Source organism: Magnolia sinica, chromosome 7, assembly GCF_029962835.1.
Source record: "Magnolia sinica isolate HGM2019 chromosome 7, MsV1, whole genome shotgun sequence".
NCBI classification, from domain to species: domain Eukaryota; kingdom Viridiplantae; phylum Streptophyta; class Magnoliopsida; order Magnoliales; family Magnoliaceae; genus Magnolia; species Magnolia sinica.
The window spans coordinates 24,957,485-24,979,365 of NC_080579.1; the positions used below are offsets into that span (position 1 = coordinate 24,957,485).

The window sequence follows — 21,881 nt, forward strand, 5'->3', positions numbered from 1 at the left end:
CTTACAAATGTATTATGTACTTGATCATTTACTTTCAGGCATTTAAGTCTTGGCTTTAAACTTGATTTGAATTATTAGCTCTATCATCTACTCTGAGGAATCGACAGAGTTCATTGACCATGTCTCAATTTAAAAACTTGAAACTCGAATTGTACTCAATGAGGCCTTAGAGTTGACTTGAAAAATCTAAAGTAGTTAATCCGGTTTCAAGTATAAAAAGGGTTATGTTGCAATCTTCTTTTTTTTGTGGATTTTGACAGTGGTTGTTTGTTTCAGTACTTGATTTAATTTCTGACCAGTAAATATTGCTTATCAACAAGTGTTGCTTTGGGGTTTTCATATGCCCAAACTCATAATCTTCTGACACCAATCACCATACGTGCACTGTGGAACTCCGGCGTGATCTTGCTTCTCACCTCTCTTCAGGTATGCAAATATCCTTTTATAGGTCCACGGACTGCTATTTGGATATTGGTGTTGAGCACAACTCGCTAGCCAATATGCAAATCACCTCTCTTCCACTTCTTACTCTTTAAGTCTTAACCCCTGGTGCATGACTCGATTCACTTGAATGCATATTTGGCGTTGAGATAATAGTTTATTAAATTGAATCCCTTCTTGATCAGGTTAAACCTTGGATTAAGACAAGTCTCAATCCAGGTTCCGGTGTTGTTACCAAATATCTCCATAAGAGGTATTGTGTTAGGATATGTGGATTGGAAAGATATTGTGAGAATGCAAAATTTTCTGTTACTGTTCGGTAAATTTTGATCAACAAGGTTTCCACATTGTTGGTTATGGCTGCACTACTTGTATTGGGAATTCTAGTGATCTTGATGAGCTAGTCTCTTCTGCAATTTCAGAAAATGGTAAGCGTGAAATACATGTGAATTTCAGATAATAGCCGCACTACATGTATAGGGGTTTATTTGGTTGCACCAAACATCATGAAATTCATGATTAATCAATCTACTTTGTTGCAAATTTTCTTGATATTTGGTGTAACCAAACAATACTTTCAATCTAAAGCACTTGAAGAATGGCATGTGGGTAAACCGACAACTGGTTTTAGTTGATCAGTTCCTCCATTTGTGATTGTGCTTTGATCTAATATTTGAATGTTGAGCCTTCCTCTTGAATCTGATTTGGGTTTGTAGGAGAAAATAATGATTGTCAATTCATTTTCAACATACATTCATGACCCATCTGATGAGCAGACCTACCTGATGTTTGGGATCCATAATCTAATTGGACCACCCACCTGTGGCGCCCACCAATCTGATTGGGTGGTCTATATGTATCTATTGCATTTGTACAAATTGTGGCTGCAATCATTGTAATAGTACAGGTATTGTTATCTCTTGCTACCAAGCAAGTTGTTAATTCTAATCATTGTACTAGTACAAGTATTGTTACACCAATGCTTCAGGCTTTTAGCTTCTGAATTTAGTATCTGTACTGTCTTTTGTTTTGTTTCATATCGTTTTTGTTTCTAGATTTTTGGGATGGATGGTTGTAGGATAAATATGTTTTTCAAGTTGCTTTTGGTCCTTGGAAATGGGGAAATCATTCTTAACAGTTCCTTTCAAAAAAAAAAAAAGGAAAAGATGAATTCTTTCTTACAAATTATTTTATTTTATTTTTATTTTTTATTTTTGCAAATTTTCCTGAATATACTTGAATTACTAGCATATAAAGTGGACATGCTTGTGTTCAAGAGTACTTTTTTGTTTTTTTATTTTTCATTTTGCAGATAAATACTGCTACTAGCTTTATGGAAATTTAAAAAAAAAAAAAAAAAATAAAAAATCATCATCATCGAAGCCTCGTTCCAACAAATTGGGATAGGCTACAAGTATTATCCCAACTTATATTCCTTTTTATTATGGAAATAAAAAACATTAGCATGCTATCCTTCTTTCAGTAAATTCTATTCTATGCATGTTTCAGGGGTTGTGCAATTCCGTCTGGTTTTGTGGAATCTATGAAGTATCTTCACCTTTTGGGATGAACTCAGTTTAGTAACCAGATGAACTTATTTAGTAGATGGTGACAGCAATATCAACTGAAGAAGTTTGTAGGTAGGTGAAAATCTTGAAAGCTTTATCTGGGCATAAAAATCTAGTTAAATTTCATGAAAATAGTTTGCCAATATCGTGAAAATAAATTTCCAAAACTTTATAAATGCTTCATGGTCGCAAATTCATGTGGACTATAGAACCTATGAATTTAATAGTCTTTTGTTTTATGCTACTAGATTTTATAATGTCATTATATTAGAAGTTGTAGACCATGAAGGCCATCTCATTAAATGAATACTGTTGTTTATATTTTTTTTCAAACCCTCTTTTAATTCATTGATTAGTTTTCATAAGATCGTACATATTCTGTTGCAAAGGAAAATAAAAGGGCTTGATTAGTTTTTGAGCTCTTCTAAGCTTCCTTATCATTCATGTATGGCAATGTAAACCTTTTCTAGACTATAGTTCTAACCCGAACTTGTGTGCAATCTGATCAAGTACATTAATGGTTCAATTTGATCAAGTGCATTAACATCTAATAGTACAGTTAACATCTAATACTATCATATTTCTTTGCAGGATAACATTGTCGTATTTATGGACCCTTGTGCTGCAATTTTTGTTCTCATCATCATTGGACTCTTATGCATGAGAATTAATGAGGTATCCCTTTAACACATGCCTCTTTTTACAAAACTTTAATTTATCCCTTTAACACATGCCTCTTTTTACAAAACTTTAATTTTTGTTCTTGTTTCTAGTAACTTGAATTGAAATACTCCTTTATTATTTCGTTGTCCACTTAAATGAAGCTCCTATTTAAGCTTAACAATTCTTCTTAATTTTGAATTATAACCATGTTTTGTTGGTTGAATATTTTTTTATTGGATGAAAGAAACACAAAAAGAATATTGCTGCTGATTGTTTTTTTTTTTTAATGCATGAAATTTTCCGATGGCTTGAGGTCATATTTTTCTAAAATATTGAAATCCAAGACGGTCCATAGCCGTCCTTTAACGTCCATCTTTCATGACGGTCCATGACCATCCATTTTTAAAGACGTTAAATGAACGCTAGCGACGGCCACAGGCCGTTAGTGTTTTAGACGTCTCACATCAGAGACAGTCCATAACAGACCTTTTATTATCCATCTTTAATGACAGCCCATGACCGTCCTTCTTTACAGACAATCCATAATCGTCCTTTTAACGTCCATCTTTAATGACGATCCATGACTGTCCTTTAACTAATACGACTCGGCATAATAGGATGGCCCATGCGATGGTTCAAAACCGTCTTTTATTGAGATTTGAGACGGTTTTTAACTGTCTTTTTTTCACTGTTTTGGCATAGTGAGTGATAGGTCACTTAGTTGCTCCAACTCCAATAATTCAAAATTCGATTCTATCTTATCGTCATACTCAAAACAGTCTTAAATACACAACTCATCACTTTCCAAATAGATAAACATTGAAAAAATTTTAAAATTTTTTATAAAATTTGCTCAAAACTGAGAAAACACTGATTAAGTTACCTAATCTCCCATCCCCAACCTAAAATCTACATTGTCCTCAATGTAAATGAAATAACATAATTTGCAAAAGAGACAACATAATTGAAAGAGGAGTGATGGAAAGATAATACCTGATGAAGAGATTTTGAGGCTTTTTTTGACGGATCTCAACATGAAGGTGGTTAGCACGAGTTAATTAACCAAAAACAAACTATCCTAAAACAAACGGAAATCAAACTATCCTAAGCAGTATAAAGCCGACTATCCTAAACATAATATGAAAGCAATAAATTAATCTTAAACTAGGAAAGGAAGGGAAAAGTTACTCAGTCATGCCACAAGGTTCCTCCTCCAGCCAATATCTTGATAAATTTCTCAGTAGGTTTCTCAACAAGATCATCCAAGAGCCCTTTTTGCAATAAGCTTGGATGCCATAAAGCATGAATTTCCATAGAAATTTATAGACCTCAGCAAAAATTTGTCGTTGAATCGCCTCAGGTATCCAAAGTATATACGATTCACCTGTGACAGAAAAAAGTTTCAATGTTAGTACTCAATGGTGAATCAAAGACTACAAGTAAATAGAATTCAGAAAAAATCTTAGTATGTGGTGTAGTCTCAATACACTCCAAAGTTTCAGTCTTCGGTTTAATTTTCAGCTCCTCCTCCTTTAATGGTAAACATTCAGGATTTGGCGGAGGAGGTTCTTCATAATAAGGGTTCTCTCGGTCAGTAACAACTACCGAGGTATTGCCTCGCCAGAAATCCACTATATCTTGTATCATGGGATTGTTTATATCCGCAAAGTGCACCAGACAATCTTCTAAAGAGTTGAAACATTCAGTTGAAAGGAGTTCATTCACCACATCGAGATCTGTGATGATATGCCCAATAACTCATTTATCTTTTTCGATAGTAGAAATAAGCATACTCTCTTATTTTTTCTCAAGGTGGGATGAAATCACCACCAGGTATGTCTCTTCTTGACCTAAGTAAACCAATTCAAGATCAGTGGAGAAAGGTTTTAGGTCAAGCTTCGGTGTCTTGAAGCTAGATGGTAGAGGCACTACATCAGTTTGGGGCAATTTTTCAACTTATGGCCTCCATCGGTTAACTTCAAGTACCGGCACATCATCAAGTATGGCACCCGTCTCCCTAATCATATCATCATCTAAATCATGAGAGTGGGCTAAGCACGTCTCTAGAGGGTCAGAGGATAAGGTCAGAAGTACTCTATCTTCCACAAAAGAAGCAATCAAGTTAATATCGTAGAAATTGTCATCATCCTATAACTTTTTGCCTATGTTGAAAACGATATTCAACTCCAATATCATATTCCTGAAAGACATGCTCATGACTCCATTCCTGCAACTAATGATTACGTTTGAAGTGGCGAGGAATGAACGACCAACAATCAGAGGAATTTAAGTGCTCATGTTATTAATGGGTTGTGTATCTAGGACGATAAAATGCACCGGGTAATAGAATCTGTCAACTTGGACCAACACATCCTCAATTACCCCCCTCGATATACGAACTGTTGAGGGTCGAATATTGCATATTAGACCCCAGTTATTACTTGCCTTTATAAACATGATACCGTTTAACGCCCTGCTTTAATCGTGTTTTTGATGCAAGGTGTATTTACGAGCTTGGACTCAAACAGGGCGCTAAAAAGCATGGAATTAACGCTCCGAAGTTACTAAAGCAAGGGACAGACCCCAGGGGACCAAGATCGATGGATTTACACAGCAGAGATCTGAGAAAATTGAAAAACTGAAGCTCAAGTGGCCCGAAATTAGTCCAGAATACAAGATCACAGGGTTCCAACCATCCGTTCGGCTCAAAACTCTATATCTGGCCTGAGGACCATAACTTAACTGTACACGAAAAAAATCAGCCAGTGGATCTTTGTAAAAATGGCCCAACGGACAGATCGGCCCCACAAATCGTTAATCTGGGGCCCACCTGCAATCTGGATATGCCTCAATTTTGATCCCAACTGTTTAAAAGATATGAGATAAGAGATGGACGGAACGGATTTCTCTAGAACATCACAATGGACCCCACTTCACGTGGCTGGTGTACACAGCAGGTGTACACCCGCTGTGCACCGGACCAAAAGAAAGGGTCAAAGTCAGTTTGACCGACCTTCTCTCAACAAAAATGGAAATTTCCGTTTTTACAGCGTTCGTAGGCCGTTGGTCAGTTCGCAATTGTGGGACCCATCCATTGTTCAAATGGACAATCCAAACCGTCCATTAGAATTCCATGGCCCGTATTATTAAGGCCTAGGTGATGAAATTTGAAGAAATAAAAAAGATGGGATTCCATCCGTTCAAACGGAAGACGGACGGTGGATTTACAGATTCTGTGGGCCGCATCGAGGGATGGCCAAAAATACCCTTTCCCAACCTAAATTTCGATTAGAATTCAGTGGATGGTGTGGATTTCCCAACCGATGTTGATCATGGGCCCCACCGGCAGCCAGCGCAAGAAGCGCACCTCTGTTTTGCAGTCCGTGAAAACCGGACGCAGTATGACATTGTGACCCACCAGAATGGCCCATACGACCAATCCGGACCGTCCAAATTCATGTCAAGGGATGGCTGACCAGCTCCAAGGAGCCTGAATGGCTCAGATTTCGTAGCATGCGCTTCTACAGCCTCAAACATAGGACGACAGCCAACCGATTTCACGATTTCGCTGCGTAAGTTTTGTAGCCATCGCTGTTACTTCCGCACCGACTGCATGGAGTGCGGAAACTCTCCACCAACAGCTCCCATCCACCGTCTTTCAGAATCTATAAAAGGGAGAGGGCTGAGACGTGCAATAGAGAGAAGGAGATCTCGACTTGGGGCTGGACGTGGAGCAAAGAGAGAGTGGCTGGGAGATCCAAGTGTGGACGTGAGTGAAAAGAGAGATTGGAAAGAAATCAAAGGGATGTGCTTCTTATCAACTATAGTTTTCTTCTTTTCACTTGAATCTCTGTTATATTCCATAAGTTTTTAATTTCTTAGCTAGGGCTAAGAGGAAGCCCCTAATTTTAATGATTCTTATTATTTGTTGATTTCATCTGTAATTTATTGATTTATTTCTTTCTCTATTGTGATTAAATGAAAACTCCATACCTCTCCAATCTATGAGCTTACCCAAAGTCTAGATGTGGATGTTGTTTGGAATCTTATTCTGGGTGTGCTTGTGTCTGACCATGAACATGTTTTCCTACAAAGAAAGAAATAGGAATTTACATCTATTCATGCCTAAACATGGATGGAAAGATGTGATCCTTGAGATTTTTTCTCAATTTCATCTTCTGTGATTCATAATCAAGATATTAGATGATGGATGTGGATTTAAGTGGTTTGGTTAATTCTTAATATCTATATATACATGACAATTGATGTGCATGCATTAGGGACAATTGATGTTAAGAGAAAAATCACTTGTGCTTCAAGGGAATTATACATCCTGTGTGCCTGAACAAGGACACAGATTGTGCTTTATTTATTGAATGTATATCAATCTGAATTAGGGTGAATCAACAAGTAAAACAAGAGTTAGGATAATTAGGGGTGGATTCAAAAGTCCTAGTGTTCTCCTTGAGTGAATTTTACCTCTTGTTCTTAATTATTTTTCATTAATTTTTGTTGTTTTACTTAATAACTAGCTAAATTATTTGTTGGATTAGTTAAGAAGAATCATAAAATTTGAATTGTGGCAATCAGTCCTCGTGGGAATGATCTCGTAATACGTACTGTGTCAACACCTGATTCGTATACTTGCAAGTTTAAAGTCAATTTAAATCAGGTTGGTTTAAATAAAACATCAAGTTTTTGGCGCCGTTGACAGGGACTGTTTCGGTCTAATTGGATTTAGGATTCTCTCTTATCATAATTCATAACCCTAGGATTTTTCTCGCATCATTTTACAAATTTTTAAAAAAAAAAAAAAAAACAATTGTCTTCAAAGTGAAGGAGGAGCTCCCAATTCTTTGGAAATCAATCATCTCCTTTTTCAGGTTCTTTCTTCCAATTCTTGTTTACTTAGTTTCATCTTGTTTTTAGGAATTCATGATTCTTAGCTCTAGTTTTATTTCTCTTAGGTTGCATCTTAGTTTAGCTTTCTTTCCTATACTACAATAACTCAGTTTATGCTAGGACATAGATCTCTAAACATAGAACTAACACCTTTTGATCCTGAAATAGAAAGAATTTTTCGTAAAAGATTGAGAAACATTCTATTTGAAATGGCGAACGAGAATGGAATTAAAGCTCTTAGAGATTATTTAGCTCCTGTCCAATTTAATACACCTTCATGCATAGTGTTGCTAGCCACCACGGCAGCACACTTTGAACTTAAACTTGGGGTCATACAATTGTTGCCCTCCTTCTATGGTTTAGATAAGGAGGATCCATATCATCATGTGAAAGAATTTCTAGACATTTGCTCTACGTTTAGGTTCCAAAACTTTTCAGATGATTGGATCCGTTTGTGCCTTTTTCCTTTTTCTTTGAAGGATAAGGCAAAAGCATGGTTGAATTCTTTGGAAGTTAGGTTTATCACTACATGGGACCAACTGTCTAAGAAGTTCTTAAACAAGTTCTTCCCTGTTCACAAAACTAATGCTCTCTGTAGAGAAATTACTAATTTCACACAAAAAGAGGCCGAGCACTTTCATGAATGTTGGGAAAGATGGAAGGACTTGCTTCTTAAATGTCCACACCATGGTTTTAAGAAGTGGAAACAGGTTCAATACTACTATGACGGTTTGACACCCCAAAACCGTCGCATGGTTGATGCCACCAGTGGAGGGTCATTCATGACCAAAAGTGATGTCGAAGCTTGGAATTTCTTTGAAACCTTATGTGAAAACTCCCAACAATGGGACTATTCAAATAGATGTGAAAGAAGTCCCCAACCACAGAAGAAATGTGGTATATATAAGATAGGAGTCACGCCAGATCTTTATGTCAAAATTGATATCCTGACAAAGAAAGTTGATGCTTTGATGTTAAATAATGGACCTCCAAAAATAACTCAAATCAAGTCATGTGCCATATGTTCCAGTCCCGCCCATCTTACGTAGTCTTGTCCATCTGGTGCAGCATTTTCGGAATTTCTCTCTGAACAAGTGCATGCTATGAACACTTTTAAGAGAACTGGGAATGATCCTTACTCAGACACCTACAACCCAGGGTGGGCTAGACATCCAAATTTTTCTTGGGCAAAAGGACCACAACAAGGAGGACCATTTGGAAATCCTCTAATGCAACCTTACCCCCAAGTTGGCAGTCAACAACTTCAACAGTTTCCGCAATATCAACAACTTCCTTCACAATCAAGGAAACCATCTCTTGAAGATACACTCAATCTTTTTATGAAGAGTTCTCTTCAATTTCAAAAAGACACCCAATAAACTTTACAAGCTAACCAATAAAGCTTACATGCAAATGCACAATCCATTGCCAAGCTGGAAGTACAGTTGGGTCAATTGGCTACCACATTGAGTGAGAGAGAGAAGGGCAAGTTCCCAAGCCAACCTATGGCAAATCCTAAAGGACAGTATGAGATTGGCTCTAATTCAAACCAAAAACAATATCATGAGCAAGCCAAATCAATCATTACCCTTAGGTCTAGCAAATAGATCGAGAACAAATTAAAGATGCCTAGGGAAGAATCAAATTCCAAATCGAAAGACTAAAATGAAGCGAAGAGACATACTAGTGCATCCAAAGTCCAAAAGCACTCTAACTCTCCAGGAACAACTCATGTGTCATCCTATGTACCTAAAGCACCTTTTCCTCAACGTTTGGCACCAGTTAAGAAAGGAAACAACTTTAATGATATATTGGACATGTTTAACCAAGTGCAAATTAATATTCCGTTGTTTGATGATATCAAGTAAGTCCCTGCTTATGCTAAGTTTCTTAAAGATTTATGCACTCAAAAGCGTAAGCTGAATGTTCACAAGGTCTTCCTTGCGGAGTAACTCAGCTCCATGATTCAACACAACACCCCTCCTAAATTTAGGGATCCAGGAGCTCCCACCATTTCGTGTGTCATAGGAGATTACAAGATTGAGAAGGCATTACTTGATTTAGGGGCGAGCGTTAATTTGTTGCCATATTCTGTATATGAGCAGCTATGACTTGGTGAGCTGAAATCAACCAAAATAACACTACAACTAGCTGATAGATCTGTCAAGGTGCCTCATAGTGTTATTGAGGATGTGCTAATCTAGGTTGATAAGTTTTATTTTCCAGTGGATTTCATCGTTCTAGATACTCAACCCGTCTAGAATCCTACTAGTCAAATCCCGGTTATCCTGGGACGTCCATTCTTAGCCACATCTAATACTATCATAAATTGCAGGAATGGAGTTATGAAGTTGTCTTTTGGTAACATGAAGATTAAACCCAATGTTTTCAATGCTGGACAACAACCGTCAGACTTGGATGATAAATTTGAAGTGAACATGATTGAGTCTAGTGCATGACTCTTTCCTTAAATCTTCCGAAGACGCTCTTGAGACTTATTTAGTACATTTTGGCGTAGATTTTAACATAGGAAGCTCCATCCAAGAAGTCAATGCATTGCTTGACTCTAATCCTGTAATAAATACTACAGAATGGAAAGCTAAAGTGAAACTTCTTCCACCATCTGACTCTTAAACCGGTTCCGTCTATTGAGAAACCACTCGAACTTGATCTTAAATAATTACCCGAAACTCTCAAGTATGTATTTTTAGGTCCTTCTGAGACCTTGCCTATCATCACAGCTTCAAACCTTGATAACATTGCCAAAAAAGGGCAACGCCGACAGTTAAAAGCCGTCGGCAATGACCTTTACCGATGGACCTATCGCAAGGTCCGTCGGTAAAGGGTGCGCCGACAGCTAAAATCCGCCAGCATTCTCAGCAGCTAAAATCCATCAGCAATTCTCATTAATTAGAACCAAAAAAAAAAGAACTTGGATGATATATTTGCTTTTGATTTCTTCCTTTTCCATGGACTTTTCCTTCTCAAATAAGTTGGTTCATTAGGGCTTTGAAGAGATTGGTATATCTAGTTATAGATGTGTATTAATCAACGCACACATCCAAAACTAAATATACCCCATTTCTCCGAAGCTCTGAACGAACCAACTTATTTGAGAAGTCTACACAATAGAAAAGGAAGAAATCAAAATCAAATATATCAACCAAATTCCAAATATTTGGATTAGATATATGCTTCAAAAAAAAGGGACCACATCATTTAAGTCTCTTTGTTTATTTTGCTGCTTGACCTGTGGGGGTTTTCTTGAAGTCCTCTAAATCTAGAAATGCAGTCCACATTCAACTAAGATCTAGGTTGCATTGGCACGTGATTATGTTGAAGACAAACAATCATATGATTAAGCACATTAGAACAGATATAATGCAAAAAGATAAGACAAATATAGTAATGAAAAGGAAAAAGATCCCCTAGCAAGATGAAATGCAAAAACAACCCGACCTGCAGAAATTGACGACTATATCCATAATATGCAAGCCTTGTAGAAATCAAAGAAATGATGCTCATAATAGAGCTCCAAACTTTTCACCTGCATCTATCAATGCAAATATAGGATAAAGGTCTACAACCTGATTGCTATCAACACTGCTAGGCATCTAGGCGGCATTATTTTTCTACAAAAAAGTAAATCAATGAAAAAATATATACCCAAGAGCATGGCATCCACCATTAAAAATAGTATGAGAAATTAGACCCATTAGGCTACACTTCCTTCCACCACCATAAACCAAATTGACTTTTCATTCAACCTGGAAAAACTGGCATATACATAAGAGAGATGAAGCCAGACAGTAAAAAATACCAATTTAAAATGCTACTAGAAAAGCAGAATGGAAAATGTACCAATCACTTTCATAGAGAATGACAACATCTGCAGTGGCAAGGTTGATACCCAAACTAATGTATCAAGTAAATGCAATTTTGTTTGAGATGATGCATAACAGAAAAGACCAACAAGTTTCCTTCTCACCCTATCAGGTTTGCCACTGTTTTCACCAGGGCCAAAATATCAGGTTGATTCAAAACTCAGGTGGGCTACACCATGGGGAACAGTGGAGATGGGAGGCCCCACTGTTAAAATTCAGGACATTCCAACACTCATGTGGGCCACACCAAATGAATTTAGAGTTTTTAGGGATGATTTTACACCATCCCCTATGACTTGGCCAACCTAAGTCTTGCATTGGACTTATTTTAAAGATCCACAATGAAAATGTGGTGGTGCACCTAGCGGACGGAGTGGATCTGATGCACATTCTCACCTATGTGGTGCTCGGTTGTAGGTACACCCTCTGTATGACTACACAATCATGCTAGCACAGTCTTTTTAAATTTTCTTCTTCTTCTTCTTCTTCCTTGTACCATAACAGAAGATGATGCCTTTGTAATTTTTGACAAAAATGGGATTTATAAAGCTGACCCCAAGTAGCAGCTGGAACAAGGCTAGGATGATGATGGTGCCAACTGGTTTATAAATCCCTCAATAAAGGCATCAGTTATGCCCAACAATAAGATCAAACATATGCTAATGAGTTAAGAGGGGTTGACATTATTTATTCAAAAAGTGAAACAAGTGACCAATTGAGCATTTCCCATTCAAGTGGGAACAAGTGATGGAAATGGAGCCTGCCACAGCCTAACATCCCTCAAAAACATGATGAGGCAAGATGAAGAAGAATATGTTGAAGGTTGGAGAGGAGGGAAGAGGGTACCTCCAATGGATGCTCATTGCCCCAGTCAACAGCAAACTTGATAGATGGACAAAGGTTGGTGGGACTAATGGGCCAATAGTTTTTTCTGGGCATAAGACCCCGGCTGAGGAAATCCTTGTACTGTGGATGTATTATTAGTGAAAGAGAACCACATGCGATTATATATTTTAAACTCACTGACCATGCATATCCTTCAGCGTATATTTTATACCTGCAGAATTATGAATCCAACACAAAGAAGTAACATGTGCAGAAAATGCATTTCTCATACTCTCTAACATATATTATAACAACTTAGCAAAGTGACTCACCGATAATTACATTGATTTGCCAGTTTGGACTGCTTGAAACCTACTCTTGCTTCTTCAGCCCAATCCTAAAATGCAGTGCAGAGATGGTATGCCTGTCAAAACAGGGTTGCCACCATACATGCAGCATGGATTGTACATCCAAGTAGAGAAATGCCATTAATATGCTCAAAGGACTTACTTGACGCATGATCTGAGCACCCCAAGTCTTAGAGTTATTACAGCTTAGTAACTTTGTACGTATGGGAGACTGAACATCTGGATTACCTTTCCAGACTGAAAATCTGAACAATGGAGCTCATCAGATCACCGCAATGGATCACATAACCATTGGCTCCACTTTTACAAATTGAATAACCAAGCACACTACGCACAGAATTTTACTAAGCCAAAGCGCATGTGAAGCCCTGACCATCCGCATGCCATACGTGCGCAAGATTCAAGCATTCCATTGGATGGGCCTCACTGTTTGCATGATTTGATAGTTTTTCTAAGTCATGGTTAAAGGAGTCAACGATCAAGGTCTTAGTCGCGTAGACACCGTTATTTTCAAATATAACCATCACGCATGCGAAACATCATTTTCAAACCAAACTACACTCGTTATTTTCAAATCTCACGCGGCCACTTTATTCCCCCACTCTCTCCCTCAATCCCCACTCTCACCTCTCCATCTCTCCATCTTGAAGCAAAAAAGAAGAAAAAAAAAATCTCTTTTATGTTTTTTCAATCCATCTTCCATTTTCTTCTTAACAAGAAAATCCATATTTACTAATATTCCCATTTTTCTATTTTTCAAAAGAATGAGTTTGGACTCCGAAAGCATTGGCTCCAGCACTCGTACTTTCAGCCCAAACCCTAACCAAGAACTCCAAAATTACCAAACTGCCACTGTGCGGGAACCCTAATGTTATAATGTGTACTGATTTTATATCATATCAATTTAAATGAGGACGTGCTTCTACAGTTTGCATTACATTAAGAAAAGCATCCGAAACAATGCATTTTCAATTTATTCCTGGCAATGACCACCAGGATACAAGAGACAATATTCAGAGTATACTAGGAAACACTAGCTGATAAAGCAGTTTACAAACCTTCAAAAGATTTCAATACTCTGAACGAGCACACCCTCGTCATCCCACTGCATATCCTTAGCTTTGGAATGTGGATCCTTTCCAATTAATTGAAGAGGCACGTCTAGCTGCGAAGGTGTCTGCAAATAAATTAAGATGACTGCTCAGGAATTCTTATACAGAACCATGCATAAAAAATTCAGATTGATACTTGAGGGGCGGGGGGGGGAAGCCAAGTTTAATGGTATTCATTGACTCGGCGAGTGAAATTCATAAACTAGAATAAGCAAACTTACTTTGTTCAGGACTGTCATATTTCTTGATGACACCCCTTGCATCGAATAGGTGCATGTTGGTTGTGCTGATCGAGGTGGTCATCTTAAATCTTTTCATTAATCCTTCTTGCTTGGCAATCTTTCTTACTCTTTTTATGAGTTGCCTGTGCAACAATCACGCAGCAGGATTTAGACATGGATAGAAGCTTGAAAACCCAAAAGAAAAAAATGACTCAATTTCGCCATTTTCATCAATGATTTTAATACAAAGACATGAATTTAGCTTGGAATTGTCACCTGCTGAAAATAGCAATTATATTGCGGTTATAAAATAATTAAGGTAATAAATGAGAGAAGTATTTCAATAATGAGTTTTTTTTTCTCAACATGGGAATAAACTAGTAATGACTAGTAAGTAGGCAAGGCAACTAAAATCAACATAGATTAAAACTGTCTTTCCTATTTTCAGTTGCATCAATGGTTTTACCAAACTTCAAATGATGAAAATAGTGGTTTTAGAAATGGATCAAGCACATACAAGTGATGGTTCCACCCATTTGATAATCAGATGAGTCCATATTCTGCAGGCCCCTCTTTAGACCTTCAGCTTTAACAAAACAGGGACCACCTTCCTGGCACCTAAGGTGTAAATCAGAATCCATGCACACTAACCAATCCAGCCGATACAGAAAACGTCCACTATGGGTGGAACATTATGTGTTTATAGATGCACTTACTGATTATATTATGGCGTCTAAAAACAAAGCACAAGAAATGAATTCAAAAGGTTTGGAAGTAACAAAGAGAAGCTAAACAAGAAACGGATAAGAACCTACTCATACCTGGGTATCTACTCCAGACTGCTCAAGCAGAGGACATTTGCTGCAGTATTCATGAAGCTCCCTACAAAGATCTTCATTAGTTGCTTCCAGCCAAGAAATCCTTTCTTTGAGAACCTACACAGCCAGACATCAAATGAATTATTATAATTCAGTGCAAACTCTTTCAAGAGAAGTTGAGGGTGAAGAATTGATGAATTGAAGGAAGAAAGAAATTAATGAGTAGATACGAAGGAACTCATCAAAATTACATACTGAGCGTGCATGAAATGTTGGACCCATCAACAAAACATTGCTTTTATAAAGCAGAGGCCATACCTGAGCCAGTTGGACCCATCAACAATACATTGCTTTTCTCTAACTCCTCTGAATCATCATCCCTCGTACAATGCAAAACAGTAATTAAAAAAATAGAATTTGAGAGAGAGAGAGAGAGATGAATCGGGACTAAAAAGCAAGAAAATAAACACGCGTAGCTTTCCAATTCCCAAACTGGAGAACGGGTGTATGCAAATCAATCAGGCTGGGTTTTTTTTTTTTTTTTTTTTAAAAAAAAAAAAAAAAAAAAAAAAAAACCAAAATCCCATCAATGGCTATTTATTCAGATGAAATAAGTCACTACATCTAAGTTTTACTGTTGGGACCTACCTAAGTTCTGGCAACAAAATAAAACTTGCCAAGGACATGCAGAATGGCAAACATGTGAGTTGTGTCAGGGTCACTTAATCAGATTACAACTACCATTTCTACTGAAATGTACCTGTGTATCAAGCATCATATGCTGCCGAGTATCAAATAACTCCCCCTTCAACCCCGCGAAGGATCCATATTGTAAAATGCTATAAGCTGGTACATGTGGTGGTTGACGACTTAATCAGGAGTTATATGGTCTGTAGTACCAAACGAACACTTGTGGACCAACTCGGCATGGCTTTAGACAATGTCCAATACCAACTCAATTTCTTTCTGAATGATCTGGTCTACGCTAACAAACAAACAGTTATGTATCAACTCGTCGGCTAGTCTAAAGAAGGCGTGGCGTTAAATATTGTCCAATACCAAGTCAATTTCTTTCTGAAATATATGGTGATGTCTTCATCTACAGTTCAGAAAAGGAAAGTTATAATTGGTATATGGTCATACTCAAGTTTCCTCATTTCTCGTAAAAATATTGGATGTACATTTAGATTAAAAAGGAAGAAAACAAACTCATTACTTTAATGCAATCTGTTGAATTTTAGTAACATGGAATTCCTCTAGAAGACTAGGAATTGATTTCATGGCATTAAGAGTTAAATATCAAATGTGCATTTATTAAGGAGTTTTGTGATGTGGAGTGGTGGATTTAATAGAGGACTGGAAAGTGGTCATTAATTTAAGAACTTAATAAGTTTGATTTACCAAACAATCTGAATCAGTAAAATCAGTGATAAGTGCTGAAAATAAGTTTTATCAAATGGCCCCTTAGGCCCACTCGGATTTCATGTCTAAAGGTTCGGCGAAACCTTCATGTCAAGGAAGTAAAAGATAGATGGATGTTTGTGGAACTGACAATATAAATGCAAGAAGATTACTGAATAATGAAGGCTGAACTACAAAATGGTCCAAGATCTACTTCATCTTTATATTAGTTTTACGTGTAATTATTAATCAAAATTCAAACTGCTTACCTGTTTGCAATCCTTGGAGAACAGTTCCACAAGTTATACCAACTCCCCATCCACCATCAAGACCAGGTTGCTCAACAGCAACTGAAACTGCCACCATGTCCCCCTTTTCAACATGTGAACTGTAGGCCAATACATGCAGATGGAACATCACAATAGTATGAAGAAGGCATTATTAAGTGAGGAAACATACACTTCAACCACCCTAGCACATTTGCTACCCGCTTAGCTATAGAACAAACCAACAAATCCTACATCAACTGTTTGCAAAAACACAAAAAAGAGAAGGATAAAGTCAAAATAATAAGATGGGTAGAGATAAAGCATGTGATGTACCCTAAACCATTCATAACATGGGTTAGGTGGATCATATCCCAAATCAATTTAGAAGAATTAGAGATGGATTTTTATTTTGATTTTTTTCCTGAAAAATGAGCAAAACCACATGTATTTTCCTGAAAAATGTATCTTCAGGGACACAAAAATCACCAACATCATGCTGTCCACATTTATTAATGTGAAAAAAGGAAGCGTGATACAAAAACCCATTGTTAAGAAAATGTAAATATGACAAAATCGCAACAAAAAAAAAGACAGAAAAGAAAAAAAAAGAAGTAAACATGAGCAAGTACCTGTGAAACTACGAAAGCAGGACCATTGTTCAGAAAAATACTAGGGAACCCTCCTTTCTCATATATAGTTACAGCAGAATAGAGAATCAGTAGTTCGGTTTGTGCTTACATTTAGAATTGAAGGTTCGGGCAATGGACAACTGACTGGCTGATCAGTGCTTAGAGGTTCAATCGGATGTTCGACTGGCTTAAAATCCACTACAACTTCAATCCCATGGGCGGCAGCGGTAGCAGCTGAAAATCCTTGGTTTCTTTACAATAAGGAGACCCAGATGCAAGACTAGCTTACACAAAAAATCTTGCCATAGTTCTAATGAAGTGGTTACTAATTAAAAGAAGACTTGAGTCACTGAACACGTATATCACTGAGAAAGAATCTGCCTTGTATTTAAGTTGGAGTAGAGAATGGGAGCCACCTAGATTTTTCCACTCCAAAACCACTAGTGGGATGCTCTTAGTCAATGATAATGACATACATAAGAGGCTTGTGTACGGTCCACCCAAATCCTCGTACTCTTGGTAGGATATTCTTAGTTAATGAATAGTGACAGACACAAGGGCTCGTGTACAAGTCCACACAAGTCGGGATTGATTAAACATTGCAATAGAACCAATTGCCTAGCATTTAGATTGGAGCAGAGAATGGGAACCAGCCAGCTTTTCCACACCGAACCACAAGTGGGATATTCTTATCCCACTTCGACTTGAATAGAACACATCAAGTGTGCTGAAAATTGGGGAATTCCAAATGGACCTTGAAAGTGCATGATTAGCTTAAATTGGTGTAAGCAGCATGAACAAGAAATAACATTGAAACATATCTATGAGTATCACCAACTATGATGTCTATAATGGCCATCAAAATATAAACTTTCTGAAAGACTTGTTAATCAAAAGTGTAAGACCAACACAAGAATTACCTCCCCATAGAATGTCAGGTGAAATCTTAAAGTCCAAATAAACCCTCAGAGCTCTAGTTTACTCCACCCTTATTTTTGAAAACCACCCCATATTGGCCAATCTGCAAAACAGGAATTGAATCATTTTTGCAGTATGTCATATTCATGGAAGTACGGTATTGTCTACTTACACCATACAAGTTAGCACCAGCCTTGAAAGTCTGTCGAAAAACATAACAGTCCCACCAACATGTCCACATGACATCTACCCTGTCCATCAGTTTTCGCCAATGAAGGTTTCAATGGTGGGTGTTCAATCTCCATTGTTTAATTTGGCATGGCCTACTTGAGTTTTGGATCCAGTCATTTTTGCGATCATATCCTAACACGAGGTGGTGAAACTGATGTACATGGGCCAACATGCATTTTACTAATAGTATCTAGTTATGAAGAAAATTAACATCATTTCTCCTTAAGGTTTTATGCTTTTGCCAAGCCATTCCGGCAGAAAACCATAAAACAAATTGATACGATGCAGCATCGCTCTAGAAGAGTAATGAGGCGGGTCCCATGACTTGCATGTCCAAGCAGGAGAATGTTCCAGCTACACAACACCAAGTGCAAGGAGGGCAGCCATTACAAGAAGCCTGAATTACTATAGGGGTGAGTTTGGATGCCACCCATTTTTCATTTCTCAATATATCTACAGAAATTGGTACTGTTTGGGAGATCATTTTGTGTGTTCGGAACTATTTTTACTAAGCCAGCCAAAGAACAAAGAAAACCTCATTTAATCAGTTTTCTGTTCCATATCTTTCTATCCAGCAAGAAGTCATTCAAACATTTGATTTGGATGCACAGGCCTCCTGAGCAATGTGTGGAATTAGCAAACCTCGCAGTCAAACCAACCTTTTCTGGGATATTTAGAAACTTAAAAAATAAAATGATGAGAATCCATTGACATAATAAAAATATAAACACAAAAAGAATGTAATGAGCTACTGATATGAATTCTTCTCACCCACTTTGATTGATAGATACACCCATCGATCCATTGAATCGAACCAACCAAATCGAACTCTCCAATCAATCAAAGAACTCACCCAACATCTCATACCTGACCATCCAAACAACATATTCACATTTCAAATGAAAATCGGACATCAATATCAAACATCTTTAGTAATATTATTTTTTAATAGGTGAAGCATTCGATGATCCTATCTGAATGGACAAATGCCTCATATGAAAGGTTTGGATAGGCCAACCTATCTAATTTTTGGACATCATCTAGCTTTGACATTTAGATGGTTAGATGGTGACATTCAATCAACCTTTTACTACACTCATTCTCCATACTAATTTCAGTCCATTGCCTCCTGCCAATGAGCACTACTTCAAGCCATTAATAAAACACCACTACTTACACCCAATTGTTTCTCATTAAACAACTGAAATACCACCAATTTTTCAAAATATAAGTACGAATATATTCAAAATTCTAAAATACATCAAAACACTACTAATGCCGCAACATGCATATGGCAAACATGCAACGTGGGAGAAAGCAAATGCTGGGGACTAAACAGAACTGAGCATATCAAAAGAAGTATCAACAAATAAAAAACCAAAATGAACTTTTCAAAGTAAGTATAATTTGTTAGTAAACTCAGTCGATCCAGTATAGTAGTCATGCTAGCTTCTGTCTCCATTCTGACGTCAGCAGTTTAATAAGTGGATTTTTCCAGTCCAATTTGAAGCTCTTGGCCCAAGCTTAAAATAAGTATGAGAAACTTCAGAGGAACCCAGTCCACATCACTCTTCCTTGTGCAGATATTAATGCCATAATTTTGGAGAAATTGCAAACGTAGGTGTCAGAGGATTAATGGGCCAGTTGTTGGGCTTGAGATTAATGGGCCTAACCCATGGATCATAAGCCTAGTTCAGCCTGCATCAAATGGGTACATAGTAGAGGATTGTATCTCTCTAGGAAGCCAATTATCTCTCTAGGAAACTAGTTGTCATGTATACCACTCAAGTTTCAATGGGATACAAACAGGTAATATGTGCACTGCTCAAGGTAGTACGACCACAGCCTAAGATTTACAATGGAAGGCAAGCAAGGTGTCAAAAACTGAAAGAAGAGAAGTTTCATGTTTACATGACTGCTCAAACAATTATGAGAGAAATTACCTCAACAATTCTGCCTTTGGGAAGACCCCCACCTAGAGCAAAATCTAACATTAAGCAGCCACTTAGAAAAGTTTCACTGCAACATAGACGCAATTTATCAATGCACGTCTACCTTCTTTTCCTTAATGTATAAACAGGCAGTATTTGAACCACAAAAAACAGGATTTGAACATTGGTAATAGCATTGCAATCTAGAAACTATCAACCCCTTCTTGATAAATGTTTAGCACAAAACATGAGATCTTCGGTTCAGGATTTGGCTTCATCCAGTGTAGTTAAAAGGCAGAAGCCACCAGTGCCCTTGGATCGCTCTAGCGGCCTGGATGCACCTAGATGCAACTGTCCTTTTCTTGTAAGTGGAAATTTTATTTGAAAACAGAAAAACAACAACAACAAAACAGGGCTAAAAGATCACAGGTAACCAAGCTACATGGCATAAAATCCAATTGAAACTCTGCATCCGTAGCGGACGGACTACCTGGACAAGTTCTTCTTCATCTTCAACATACGAAAGCAGGACTAAGAGGGAATGGGAAAAGAGAAGCTTAGGGCCTGTTTGGCCGGGCAGATTGGAAGGGATTGGAAGGGGTTGGAAGATAGATCCCGGGATTGGCCAGGCGTGCCAAACAGACACGGGATCCTGATCCCGGGATATAGCAATCCCATGGATCTTAAGACAACCCACTGACATCACCATCATTACCTTTAAATCCCATCCAATCCACCTTAATCCCTTCAAAATTGCCTGGTATGTGTTTGGTTCCAGGGATTGAAAGGGATTGGAAGGTTTAATCCCGGGATTAGCCGGACGTGCCAAACAGACCCGATATAGCAATCCCGCACCAATCCACTGACTCAGCTATCATTACCTTGAAATCCGTGCAATCCACTCTAATACCATCCAATCCCATCCAATCTGCACGGCCAAACAGGCCCTTACCTATTTGAAGACGTTGCTCGATGGAAGGCTGAAGACGCTGCCAATGGAAGATTACCCGCTCGATGGAAGGTTGAAAACGCTGCTCGATGGAAGAGGCCGCTGCCAATGGAAGGTTGAAGACCCGCACGATGGAAGGTTGAAGACCCGCTCGATGAAAATGGTAAAATAGGAAATGGCGCTCAACATTTTGGCATTCCTCTTCCAAATCACAGAAACATTCCAAATCCGAACAAGTGTTAGTTTACCATTGTTTATAACAAACAACTTGATAACAACCGTACATGCAAGAGGGACCATTTTGTGGATAGTTAAGATGTATTATATAATAAAATTATAAATATTAAATATTTATAACTAGACCAATTATTTGAATGGTCTAGATAACTCTATATCATTGCCACTATTTTCATGAACGAGTCACCACCATTTTACATTCTGTACAAAACTCAAAAGTTTTTTAAGAAGAAAATGGTAAAAATAGCTTTGGAAATGGGAGGGCTCTATGGGCCCCACCATGATGGATATGTTTCATCCATGCCGTCCATCCATTTCTCCACATCATTTTAGGATCGATCCCTGAAATTTAGCCCAATTAAGTCTCAGGTGGACCACAAAAGGAGAATATGCTGGACGATTGGACGTCCACCATTCAAAACATGTGCGACGCCGACAGATTATTAGGTTTCCCCGACGGTTGCGATACCGACGGATTTTAGCCGTAGCCAAAACTACCCCAAGTCCGTCAGCT

General features: G+C 37.8%; 1 protein-coding gene, 3 long non-coding RNA genes and 1 other non-coding gene across 5 annotated transcripts; 1 reads left to right on the plus strand and 4 right to left on the minus strand.

Annotated features, from left to right (window-relative positions):
- Positions 1-252: 252 nt before the first annotated feature.
- On the plus strand, positions 253-806 carry LOC131252025 (uncharacterized). The gene is made up of 2 exons (XR_009174108.1): positions 253-426; positions 627-806. It is a non-coding gene; the product is annotated as an uncharacterized LOC131252025 (long non-coding RNA).
- A 7,355-nt stretch (positions 807-8,161) lies between these two features.
- LOC131252297 (small nucleolar RNA R71) lies at positions 8,162-8,268 on the minus strand. The gene has a single exon (XR_009174327.1). It is a non-coding gene; the product is annotated as a small nucleolar RNA R71 (small nucleolar RNA).
- Positions 8,269-11,972: 3,704 nt separating this feature from the next.
- On the minus strand, positions 11,973-13,145 carry LOC131252026 (uncharacterized). The gene is made up of 3 exons (XM_058252976.1): positions 12,794-13,145; positions 12,616-12,680; positions 11,973-12,515 (listed from the first exon to the last, which is right to left on the minus strand). Exons 1-3 carry the CDS (start codon positions 12,800-12,802, stop codon positions 12,239-12,241), a joined length of 351 nt encoding a protein of 116 aa, XP_058108959.1. The 5' UTR covers positions 12,803-13,145; the 3' UTR covers positions 11,973-12,238.
- A 359-nt stretch (positions 13,146-13,504) lies between these two features.
- LOC131251234 (uncharacterized) lies at positions 13,505-20,187 on the minus strand. Its single transcript, XR_009173677.1, has 5 exons — positions 19,269-20,187; positions 18,192-19,117; positions 18,022-18,122; positions 16,473-16,591; positions 13,505-13,828 (listed from the first exon to the last, which is right to left on the minus strand). It is a non-coding gene; the product is annotated as an uncharacterized LOC131251234 (long non-coding RNA).
- On the minus strand, positions 14,325-15,327 carry LOC131251235 (uncharacterized). The gene is made up of 3 exons (XR_009173678.1): positions 15,121-15,327; positions 14,806-14,919; positions 14,325-14,595 (listed from the first exon to the last, which is right to left on the minus strand). It is a non-coding gene; the product is annotated as an uncharacterized LOC131251235 (long non-coding RNA).
- Positions 20,188-21,881: the final 1,694 nt, after the last annotated feature.